This window comes from Cygnus atratus, chromosome 2 (genome assembly GCF_013377495.2).
Source record: "Cygnus atratus isolate AKBS03 ecotype Queensland, Australia chromosome 2, CAtr_DNAZoo_HiC_assembly, whole genome shotgun sequence".
NCBI classification, from domain to species: domain Eukaryota; kingdom Metazoa; phylum Chordata; class Aves; order Anseriformes; family Anatidae; genus Cygnus; species Cygnus atratus.
This window is the reverse complement of record NC_066363.1, coordinates 141271127-141283858: the sequence shown is the minus strand read 5'-3', so window position 1 is coordinate 141283858 and position 12732 is coordinate 141271127. Positions and strand designations below refer to the sequence as shown.

Sequence of the window (12732 nt, the reverse complement as noted above, 5' to 3'; positions counted from 1 at the left end):
AAATACAGCCACAGAAGCAGAACAAAGGTCTATTTTTTTATACTATTTTAAAATAACACTACTCTAGACAAGCTCTTCCTTGAGCACTAAGGCTTATACACAATGAAAAATGCCAGGAAAACACACTGAGGTTAGGTGATACAGCCTTTAAAATGACGTCATCATTTGTGAATTTTTAGACAGATGTAGCAGAATTTTAAATAGCAGAAAAATCTTGAGGATAATGAGTTAGCTTAAATAAGCTTGTCACTATGCAAACACTACCATTTTACTGAACACTTACTGATTCTGTGGAAAAGTATGTATGTAGTATGGCTACTTTTTTGTGCCAAATCCTAGATTTATTTTTTTTATTATTATTTACTGTTACACTTATTCAGTATCTTAGGAGATAATGCATTTGGGGGAAAGGGGGAAAAGCTAAGCCATACCAAGGTATATCTTCTTACCTCAAAATCTGGAGAAAAAGTGAACAAAAAGGTCTCCCCAGTGCCATAAAATCCGTCACTCACTTTAAATGGTTCAGATGCTAGTGCACCAAAAATCTGTAAGAATAAAAACACAAAAGAAAATACTTGAGAAAAACTGCACAGCATCTGAGAGTCTCTAATGATCGGTAGTAACTAATAAACATATCAGTCATGTTGTAAACATTGCCAGATTTTGAATTCATTACAGGATTATAAACCTTATACATTATCATGGTCCTGAGTGCACTGATTTATGTTGTGGCGCTTTGTGATACAATAAACAAAAGAACATAAGAGGACTCTCCCTCACCAAGAAGCCAATATCAAAAAATAAAAAATAATAAAAAATAAATAGAAAAATCAAAGGATAGAAACTAAACTTAAGAAATTCTCAGAAACAATGTACATATTTTCAAAATTTCAGATCAAAAGTTTCTGATACTCTATATATGCACTTCTTGTTCTTCAACTATACTATTTTCAGCAAGTTCCTAGCTGTACCTTTTTTTTTTTTTTTCCCCACAGGATTTATTCTTTCCAGCAGGTAAGCACCAGTTATCCTGTCTTACAGTAGAGACAGACTTAATCTAAACCTTTTTTGGGTAGTAAGAGTATTTTCAGTATGTATATTCAGTATGTATATTTCCGAATGTATATTCGGTAATAAGAACATTTCAGCAGTAGTTAAATGTCTGAGGACTCATTATCAAATTTTAAAATTGGACTTAAATAGTATCAATTTCTCAGGAGCTAGAATTAGAAAAACACGCTGCATAATTACGCAAAATCAAGTGCACAACATGGAGCACAAAATTAGTATTTCTGTTGCTAGTAGAAAACTTGTTTCAACATCTGCAAAAGCAGAGTTAGATTCAAATATCAAAGCAGTCCACTAGCACTTTCTCATTTGCCTGTATAAGAAAAAGAAAATAAACAAAAAAAATTTTTTTTTTTTTTTAATCTCATTAAACAGTAAGTCTTGGAGAAGCATGACACATATGAGAGTGAGGCATTAACGCTCATGTCCTGACATCCAATATTTGGGATATAAATCAAGATATTTTCTTCTGCCCATCCTAAGAAACTCCATAGCCTTAGGTAGGTTTTCCAAGCATTCCATTCCATGTTGAGGTCTGTAGTAGCCATTAATAAATACGAAACTAGTTCAAGCTCCTTTAAGTCACAACTTTCAGACCAGGAACTCAAAGATTATATATTTGATAGCTCTACGCAAAGACTGCTTTAAAGTTGGCTTGGTTTTTGTACCAGTTCAGAGAACAACTGCTGTTACAGAATTCCTTACTTCTCAGGAATTTTTCGTGGTCCAGAAAGTTTCTTGTTCAGAAACTTCAAACTTCTAGTTGAAATAAAAGGCAGCAAGCTTTAAACGAGAATAATGTAAGGAAATGATGTGTTTATTATGAAATAAAACATCTTCCTCCCCTCGATACACAATCTTCGACTGGTTATGAGACATCCGAGCCATCATTTACTATTCTTCAGAAAATTAGTAGGGATAATTTTCATCAAAGGTCCTGACAACACACATAAGATTATGTCCTAAGTTTAACCGAGAGCAATCATGTCAATAGCACACTTTCTGAAACATTTTTGTTGAATTCAAACACTAATTTCCTGCAATAAACTTTTAATCATTTTGAAGAAATTATGCACAATAGCAAACAAAATTACATTGGTGCAGGTAGTACTATACACTTTTAAAAGTCAACGTTGAGACCCCACTTATTATTATGGAGCAGAAGAGAGGATTTACACACTGAATTTCCTCTAAACCATAATACCTGAAGAGGCTTCCTTTCTCCTTTATTTTTAATTTATTAAGAACATCACTACATTGACAAGATACTTTACCTTGGAGTATACTTTTGACCAATATTTACACTAAACTCAGATTCTTTGTTTTTGTTTTTTGTTTTTTTTTTTTAAAGCTTACTTAACAAGCAGATGAAACAAAGTATTATAGTCAGCTAGAGGTGCTCACTTTTCACGCGTTTCAAATGCATTGTTAAGCAGCAGTCAGTCTAAAAACGTCAAGTTCCATGAATTGAAGTACAGGTTTCTGTAACTGAGTTGGATTTTTTTGTTGTTCAAGAACGTGGAACGAAATTTTAATCCAAGTCCACAGAAGAACTATCTCAATACTTCTTTAGCATAGATAGTTATTTCATTGAACATACAGGAACAAATACTGTCAAGATATTTTTCTTTGTTATCCCACAGCTTAAGCATGAAAGAAACAGCCGTATGAGATAAAGAAATGGACATAGACATTTTGCTTTCTGGGGAAATAACCAAATTAGACCAAAATGAAGGAACACTAAAGAAAAAAGTTTCCTGTTAATTTCCAGAAAATATTGTTTGGTTGGTTATTTTTAATTTGAAATTATTAAAATTATACTTGAAATTATTGCCAATATTATTACGACCTACAGCTTTTGTTGTTGTTAGCCCATTACTAGCTAGATAGCCTCCTAGGTCAGAGAAAGTTCACATGAGAATTGACCAAGTATAACATCAAATGCAGGTGTTTCATTAAATTGTGGGCAGAATATTAAGTGATCATATGTTCAAGCAGCAGCAACAAGAGAAAAAAACAGACGAAGACTAGAGAAGTGCATCTCTCAATTCTGGCATGATAGCTGAAGGAAGTGATCATCATCAACACAGAAAGAAATAAAAATTAAATAGATAAAAATCAAACTGTTGTTTCATATTAGTGAAAAATCAGCTGGCTTAAACAATTGGAGTCATTCAGTCGAGTGCTACAAAGACATGCAAAACTTTCCCTCTGCAATTTTGTGAAGAATTCTAAAATTAAGTTACAGAAAAAGTAGTTAAAATTGCTGTTTGATTTCAGAATTAAGTGAAATAATAGCTATCTTACTATAAAGACCACAAACTCTAAAATCCTTTTTCTAAAAATAGTCAGCAGTCTGTGAAATCTTCTCACCTAACACACAATGATTCAGATTAGATAATGGTATTTTAAATTTACAGTAGTCAATCATTCTAAATTGGTACTTTGGGTATTACTGAAAACTCTGAGTAAAGGCTGGGAAAAGGATTCTTTTCTACATGCTTTATTTAGCTTTGGCCAAAGGCATTTACTGGCTTAATTCTTTATAAAAATCAGGTCTTCCATCAGAACTTTAAGAAGTATTGGTTCATTGTCCTTCAGAGACCACTGACCAAATATCAGAGATAAGCCTTAAATACTAGAGGGTTAGAGTAATCAAATACCTAGTTTCCAGCAATACGTTTCTTTAGTAACGTAACCTTCTTCTAGGGTTTCATTTGTTACCTCAGTGTCACAAGAAACAATTACTTCTTCAACCACCCCAACTTCATGCATGTTTTATGAAAAAACAGAATCTGAACTTCAAGGCAGTATTTCATTTTTACCTGATCTTTACTACCTGTTCAGCTGTTACTGTTAAGATTAAAGATTAAGAAGTCAAAGAAGGTATGATGCTGGAGTCTATTCTGCCTATTGATAGAGTTCTGCAGAAACAACTACTCACTTTTTACTTAAACATTTACCTTTGAATATGTAATCTCTAAAACGTCTAGAAACGGACCAATTTATAAAAAAGTAATCTCTAAGAAAAAAAAAAAAGACTTTTCATGATTTCAAGTGTTTGGTGCAGTAGGTTAGAGCTTCAGAAATCTGGGTGGAATTTCTTTCTCTGTCAAAGATCTCGTGACCTCAGACTGTGCTTACCGTACGCAGGTAATTGAACTTAAATAGAGTATCTTTCAAGGTAAAAATCCATGCTGGATTTGAGTTAAGAAATACCGACTCATTAAGAGAACAAAATGGGTTGTTGAAATAAAGAAAACTCCATGCTTGGACAACAGGTACATTAATATTTTCCAGCAGCTTCATAACAAAAGGAAGACATTGAACCGTTCCAGTTATTTGTTAATTTATATGCAGTTTCAAACTATCAGAGTCTCTGGACCCTAACTTCTCTTAATAGCTCAAGTTACTCCTTGAACAACTCTGGTAGCTACGTTTAGGTAGCTAGGATATGACTTAGTTCACGTCAATACATTTAGGACTGACCTTACATCCTGCTCTGAAGTAAATATGAGATTTAATTAAAACTGACACTCCTTCTCAGGAATTAACTGTTAAGATAATGTAAAGAGTTTGACCAATCTTAAAACATCTTAGTCCAGCCTCTACACCGATATGAGCTTTTCACAAAGCATTTATTTGTATCTGTATCAGATCATCTCGGTGCTGTTATTTGTACACCAGTAAAATACAAAGCTACTACCTCCTAACCATATGGAGAACTTTACAGATTTTTGATTGAGATACTTTAAAGCTTGCTTCAAATATAAATACAGGAATCATTTATTTAGAATCAGAATAATTTAAATTGTAATGGACCTCAGATAGTCATCTTGTACAGTTTCCTGCTCAAAGGAAGACTAATTCTGAAGCTATATTGGCTTGGATCAGGGTCTCATTCAGTGAAGCTTTGAATACTACAAAAAGCGTCAAGTTCTGGTGGCTACTTGACCCAAAAGTCCGAAGAATACTTTCAACAATTTTCCTGGGTATAAGCCTGTAAATTGAAAACATTAGTCATGTCTTGTTTCACAAAAAAAAAAGTGTCATAGTTATGAACTCCCTGTTTCAGTTGGGCAAACAGGGTGCTTTTTCATCATGTGAGTTGAGATATTTACATATGAAAGGTCATCAGAATAGTTTCAACAGCAGGGCAATACTACATGCTGGTGGCAGGACAAACCTATCTGAAACAGGACGTTTTGGTTCTGGGCCAGATAATCTGGTACTAGGAAGCAGGTAACTTGTAGGATGCACAAACTAATCTTGAGAAGCTAATAACTGAATTAGAGAAGAAAAGTTACCAAAGTACATTTGAAGAGGCTGACGGGTCTCTTGAGACATCAAGTCTATTGAATAGTTTTTATCTTCAAGATTAAGAAGTAATGAAAAGTTCTTTAAAAGAGAACTTATGTTGAAAAAATGCTGCATTAGCACAGAGGTTTAGAAGAGATTTTTCTTTTTTAAATAAGGGATCCATGAGGCAGGAAACAGAAGGAAAAAAAAAAACATGAGCTGGGACTCGAATTAGAAAACATACCCTTTATTTACAGTTTTCAGCCCCCCTGAATGATATGAGGTGATATGAGCCCATGCTTCCTGAAAATAAAAACAGTGGTTACCAAAGTGGGACAGGTAAGTAAAGTAAATGTTAGATTTTGCAGTGGCTGTGTCACTTACTTGCATGAGAGAGCACAGGACATTCAGTAAGAAAGAATCAAAGTCTCATGCTGCCTGTAACATTTAGCTTTTATTAGAATCCTCAAGAGAGGATGCTTGCTACTCAAATGGCAAGATGTGATCCAGTTTCTCAAATTTACACCAGAGAGAGAGAATCAAGGAATATAATGTCATGAAGTAAAGATCCCATAGCCCTTGAATGGCAGAGAGATGTTGGCTGCAGACACAGAATGTACTAGCAGTAGCTGGCAAAGACATTCCAACTCAACATGACCTTCTGGCATCAGAAATTTAGAGGTCATTTCTAATGCTATAAGTACATTACAAAAAGAATATTTAGAGTAAATTCAATGATATTATAAGACTCACAGTTTGACAGTGAACTAGTATCATTATAGCATTTCCCAGAAATACAGTATGTCAGAGTACTCCTTGACAGTGAATCACATTTTTTTTAAAAGCCTCTATTGTAACTATCAAGAAGGAAACCATCTTGATACACACAAGTTTTCCTCCTTTTCTTGGGAAGTATAACTTCCCAATTTTCTTCAGGTTCCAACTTCCACACAAATAGTTTCTTACCTGTCCATCACTGTCCTTGATAACCAACAACACAGGTGTGTCTAATCCCAGCATAGTTCGATACAGAGTCTTCAAACTCATGCCATGCTTGGCAGTACTGTAGGCAAGAGTCCATGGATATCCAATAGTCCGCGGTGGAAGAGATTTTGTGAGCTGTTAAGAGGATAATGACAATCCTTTCACTTATTTATTTTTACTATTTGGAAAAACATACTGCATATCAGTAAAGGCTGATAACATTCTTCTGAGCTACTACGAGCAATCTTAACAGCTAGTTTAAGAAACTCCAGTCAGCCTACAAGTTTCACCCACATTTTCTATCCTTGATCTCTCAAGTAAGTTTATTCTCCCAGCTCTACCGGTGATCTATAGGAGAAGAATGGTTTCACCAAATGAGTACACGTTTGGTAAAGTCTCAAAGTTATCTAAAGACAGTAAAGGCATATAGTTATTCTTGCATAACAATACTACATCTATACTACTATATCTATACTACTGGTGTACTAGATTACTCAAGTCAACAGGTAACAAACTAAAGAATAAAAGATGCTTGCTCTCCTGTTCCCGTGCCTTTGAACACAACCCTTGATGCAAACCTTCAATAACCATATTTAGTGTGATGACTTTGGACTGGACAATGAGAACTGCAGTGACCACCACACTGTGGTCAAAGAATGAAATAAAGGCAAAAAGACTAATGTTAGCAAGATATATTAAAAGTGTGATAGGAGAAAAAGCAAAGTTTTGGCTATGGAATTGTTGTACTTATGCATTTGTACCACACAAGGCTTTCTTAAATTATTTGGTGTTTTACACTATGCCATATCATTTGTGAAGCATCAACATACAACACTGTAAGTACAATCGTGTTACAACATACAATCCTGTAAGTAAATACCTTTTCTATTTGTTCTGGCTGGAGTAATTCACTGGGATCACTAAGATTTGGCCGGAATGCTTCAGGCTCCAGGTCTGTTTTTATGTTTGTTGCCTGTTTTGAAATGGTATCTTCTCTTGTTGTTATCTACAAAAAGAATCACAGGAAAATAAGTATTTGCAATACCATCAGCAGGGAGGATACACTTTGCAGGTTTAAAATCATGCAGTTACCAATTTACAGTTATGCAGCTCCTTTGAAAGTTAAAAAATCCATTAATTTGATCTGACCAAGATTGTCACTGTTTTCAATAGCGAGCCTGTACTCAACAATATATTAACATTAAATTACACGGATACCTACTCAGAAGGAAGCCATGGTTTTATGCTAAAAAAAAATCCCACAGACAGCTGAAGGAATCACATGCTTTTCTGAGGTCACGGCACACAAATGCTTGCATTTTAATTCCATCATATAATTCACATTAAGTATAATTTAAAGAGCTCAGAAAAGGAATTTAAACTTCAAAATAATTTAAAAAAATCTCAGCAGTTTCTGTACCAATGTTTTTTTTATTTTTATTTTTTAAGAGCACCTGTGAAAGTTTCCACGTCTCTACTACATATCTGAAAAGACTGCTGTCAAGCATCTTGAGTAAAGCATCTGAATTGAGCTCTAGGAACATTGCTACTTCATGAGCTGATCTGCTAGAGTACTTATGGGAAAAAGAAGAAAGATTTGATAGCTGAGAGGGGTGGGGAGAAGAAAGCAGTAACACTTAATGCTGCATAATGATCTTTGGAGATCTGACAGAGATTCATTATTCAGTGCTCCTGCAGTAGTTTAAAAGCCCCTTCCTATACACCTACCCTAATCAGTTGATGACCACCATTTGCTGGAGATGGCAGAAGGCCACAAAATGCATCAGATTTCATAGATCACAGCAGCTGTTTAACTTAGTCTGCATTCATTAGCACTTTCAAGCTAAAATGCCATGCAACAAGAACTAGACCAACTAAGAACCAGTTTTCCTTTTATAAATCTTGCTACAGAAGTAGTTAATGCTTACTGTGGGGATAGCGAAATCTGACAGAAGTGCAGGACTGAAAGCTAAGGAAGTTAGCAACATAAACCACTGCTGCAGCAAGACTTATTACAACAGAGATTTAATAAATAAAGAAACCTTAACAAGAATGAGCACACCTGAAAAATTTAGCAGCCTGAACCAAGTGTCACTAAGGATCAGACTGAAATATTCAAAGCCTGAATCCTGCAAATTTTAAGGAAATATCTGCCATTTCTAGAAAAACCACCTGTGTTTGCCATATAGCTCATATTAGAAACGTACATGACAACTACAGTATTTCATGTACCACTCTGATAAAGTTTGCCAAGCCTTTCAGAAAGAACTTTCATAGTTAACTCAAGAAAAGCTAGATAAAAGAAAACACTGGAATACACATAGGAGTATTTAAACAAATATAGCCACCTGGGAGGAAGGCAGGAAAACCATAGCAAGAAATCCAACCCCATATTATCACCTTCCTTTCCCTTAAGAACTATGAAAAAAGTTCCTATCACAAACTCCTGTTAGTTAAAAATAGGCGTATATACATGCACTCAGAGTATATTCATGCAATAACTTAATTGCAACTTTAATTCTAAGCTTAAGAAAAGGTACACTTAAAAAGCATCAATCAACTAAGCAAAAAACTCAAGCCTTCCATTTTTCAGTGGAAGATGACAAGTATTTCCAGTGTAAGCTATGCACTAATTTCTGTGTCCTGAGGAAAAAAGTATCTGCACTTATTCACGTTTAGCCTCACGTACAAAGATGACATACATACTGCATTAGTGCTATCTATAGATGTTATTTAGTAGCCCAATTCTTTTCTACCTTATGTACCTCTCATACATCATATACTGCTTCAACTCTGTAAAAGCCTCAGCATTGTTCAAGAGTACAGCAGAAAGTTTATTCCCTGTTATTCTTCAATATTGATTAAAGCACACCATGCAAACATGAATAATTTGTATTAAAGACTTGTTTTTGTATGAACACATTAGAGCAACTTTCTAGGAAAAATATTGCTTTGTAGAAGTAGACGTAGAAGGGTATCTATCTGACAGAATGAAGTGCAGCTCTGAACTTGCACACGTATTTCCTCCTCAATTTCCATTAAGCAGACTGCCCTATATTCACATTCCAGGGGCTGCTGCAGTTAGTAACTGTCAGGCAGTCTACACCACAAACACTCAAATGGCCTCAGAGCAGAGTCTGGAGCATACACAGCTTACAGGCTGTGGCCATCACATCAGCTTTTTCAAGTCAGCTTAAATCTTGAGTTGGGGCATCCCAGGTGAGAGTTATTTGAAAAGAACTGTTGTATTTCCAGGATATTAATACAAGGATTGCCCACCAACACTTGTCAGAGACAATTGTTTTGTTCTCAAGTGGGAATTAATCTTCTCTGCAGAATTTTTGATTTTCCTGTAGAAGCAGAAGTGCAACCTCTGGGTTTATGCTCACAATCAATTTATACAACCTTGCTATTTATAAAACGCTTAGGTAGCGAATTACTAAGTATTAAATAAATTGAAATAAAAGAACTAAGAAGAGATTGCATAATTACATAATGGTTAAAAAAGCCAAGATTAAAGTAAAAAAATAAACATGAAATGAACTTTCTGAAGTTTCAGCAGCCAATTACCACAGGGGAATAAAAAAACAAAAACTGAGCTCTTCTTAAGAGTTCTATGTTATGCTTTTCAATCAGTAAGTTACATATGACATAAAACTTTGAATTGAGATGTAAAACTATCAAACTAAGGAACACCTAAAGAGAATGCAAATATCAGTTACAGTCCATGTCAGTGAGCCTTCAAAAATCCAAAGTAAAGTACCGTTTTTGATAAAGGAAATTCCATTATCAGCTCCATTTGTATAACCTTCGACATGTTGAACTGCCTCAGTTACCTGCTTGTATAATGCAAAAAATACTTACCTATTCCACAGAAGTTGTTTTGTGTTGCCAAATACTGTTCAGAAGTTGCCAAATACTGAGAGATTCTTGATGAATAATCCCTATATAAAATTAAACACCCATGCAACTATGTAACAGTTTTTAGATTCTTCACCTGTTTTGCATTCTTTTTAGGCAAGTTTCTATCTAACACAACACACCAGTCTAAAATGGAAGTTAAAACACATCACTCCAAGCAGTACTGAGAACAAGTTTTCAAATTCTGACAGAAAATTCCTGTTTGAAAGAGTTGGAAGTAATAACTTCATCATAAAGTTACCGCATACCATCATAGCATTGCACAATTAAATACATCCAAAACAAAGGAATTTTCTGCTGGATCCTTGTAGTGTTGTAGACAAGACAAACCCACTTAATATGGGACTTGCCCTGATCAAAGACACTACAAAGAAAGATGTCTTTAGTATCTGGAGATGGGTTTTAAACTACTGAAGAGTGCACCTGGAGACGTCTGCAGAGTGTGCGCAGTTCTTCGCTATTTAGAGCATCGATCCTGCGGTGATACTCAGCCACTGACACTACCTGAATATGGAGACAGGAAGACAATAATTCCACTGACAGTTGAAGAAAAGTAAAAGGGTAAGAAAGAAAAAAAGTGGAGGAGAATAATGAAGGAAAAATGGGCAATGATAACAAACAAGAAGTGCTAAAAGATGTTTGTTTTGGCAAGGACAATGCACACGTAGGCGATTTTAGACTTATGAGTAGACATAGCAAACTTATACATTAAACACCAATGGCACTAGCAGTCTGATGCATCTTACTGCTCTAGGATGAATGTGGAACTGATAAAGAAGCACAAAGTTACCAGTATCAGGATGCTAAGTTATAAGTCAATTTGAGTTGCATGCCTTAACCCAAACTCTACACCCCCAAAGTCCTCTCAAACCTTCTTTACATCCAGATTAAATGAATCCTTTGAACCTGGTTTGCTTTGATAAGCAGAATAACTCGAAGCAAACCTCAGGCTTCTTAATAGGTTCTGACTCTTCTATCTGGCAGTAAAGATAGTTAAAAACAAAGTAGCAGAACTACAGGCTAGTAACTCCCCAATGCCACCCCCACAATACCTTTACCCTGTACTTTCCATTCACCTCCAAAGCTTCAGGAGCTGCTCATCCATCACACAGCTGCTCATCAACACAGTCACTCCAAATGCCACCTCCATTTTGGCAGGAAGTGTACAGCCAGAAAGCCTTTAGTCAGAAAGCTCTAAAACATGCTGCTCTGGGTGCAACAAGCTGGCTAAAGGACTACAACAGTCATTTGGATGTAACTACAGCAGATAATGTGATTTTGAGAAAGACTCAAAATCATCATTTGTATGAAAGCATCTTAAAACAGCTGGTGAAGAGATTAAATGGATGTCCCATGTAGTAAGAGCATATTAAAAATTTCTAGAGATCCTACCACAGTGCAAAGGAAGATAACCACAAGTCCAGCAGCTCCCCATCTACCTGCCCCTACTACAAGGAGTTTGGCCAGATACTCGCCACTGTCCTGTGTACAGAGCCCAGTCACACATGACTGGCTCTTGAGCAGCGATGGTTCACTCTACCCATGCAACTGCAAGGCAAGGAAAAAGGAATATTTGTGACATCCAATTTTATAACTGAATAAACTAAACTACTAGCACTCATTTTATGTCCACTATTTTCTATTGTTCTCTTAAAAAAATGAAAAGTAAATTTTTTTTGTGCATTCTCAAAGTCAAGTAATTGCATGCAAAGCTTTAGAAGTATTTATCTCAAGCATGCAAATGATAGTGTAGCTGGATCAATTTATTTGCTGTGACAGTTCGTTGCATCTTTACATCATTCTTCCCATCAACTTAAACTTCTTGCTTTTCATGATGACAGTAAGGACCCTTAAGTCTTATCACTTCTTCAAGCACAGTCTCTACCACATAAGATGTTTAACTTCAAATAGTCTGTGAGTACCTGGTTACTTGAGGAGACTCTTGCCCAAAAAAATCTCATCATGCCTGAAACCATTATATAGATGTCATTTCACATACTGTAATGTTGAAAATTTTATAGGCAATGCCATCTTGCCTTCAACTTGTCAAGTGAATACTCTATCGCCATCCTTCACTTGGGAACTCCTTAGATCACTAGGCGAGAGTGTCAGCACGTCTGACGTGTCTGTTCATATGCCATAGGGAAGCCTACAACCTCAAACAGTGTGCACAAGGTATTCTGACAGATTTCTTACCTAGAAGAAACATATACTTATTTGGATAAGTATCCATAATAACATCTCCTTGTCATCCTGAGCATGTTACACACTGTCACATTACACTTGGACCTTCATATCTGCCTTGTGGACAAAAGCCTGCATACCAACAGTCTGTGACTATGCAGTGACAAACATCACAAAAATCATGTCACAGAATGTCAAAATACAAACAGGAAAATTAGAGGTCTGGAATAGAGGGATCCACCCTCTCAAGTCTAGTATTTATTTTAAGCATACAGT

The 12732-nt window shown here is 35.6% G+C and overlaps 1 protein-coding gene across 13 annotated transcripts in view; it reads right to left on the bottom strand.

Annotated features, from left to right (window-relative positions):
- Positions 1-12732, bottom strand: part of OXR1 (oxidation resistance 1) — a 349036-nt gene that overhangs the window by 83137 nt on the left and 253167 nt on the right. For 7 of the 13 annotated variants that reach the window (XM_050708640.1, XM_035546145.2, XM_035546139.2 and 4 more), the window contains 4 exons: positions 10696-10776; positions 7232-7357; positions 6334-6486; positions 450-545 (listed from right to left, as the gene is read on the bottom strand). In XM_050708640.1, the coding sequence (XP_050564597.1) occupies positions 450-545; positions 6334-6486; positions 7232-7357; positions 10696-10776 (456 nt within the window). The remainder of the gene's footprint in view (positions 1-449; positions 546-6333; positions 6487-7231; positions 7358-10695; positions 10777-12732) is intronic. The other 6 variants (XM_035546143.2, XM_035546140.2, XM_035546144.2 and 3 more) reach the window with 1 other exon arrangement.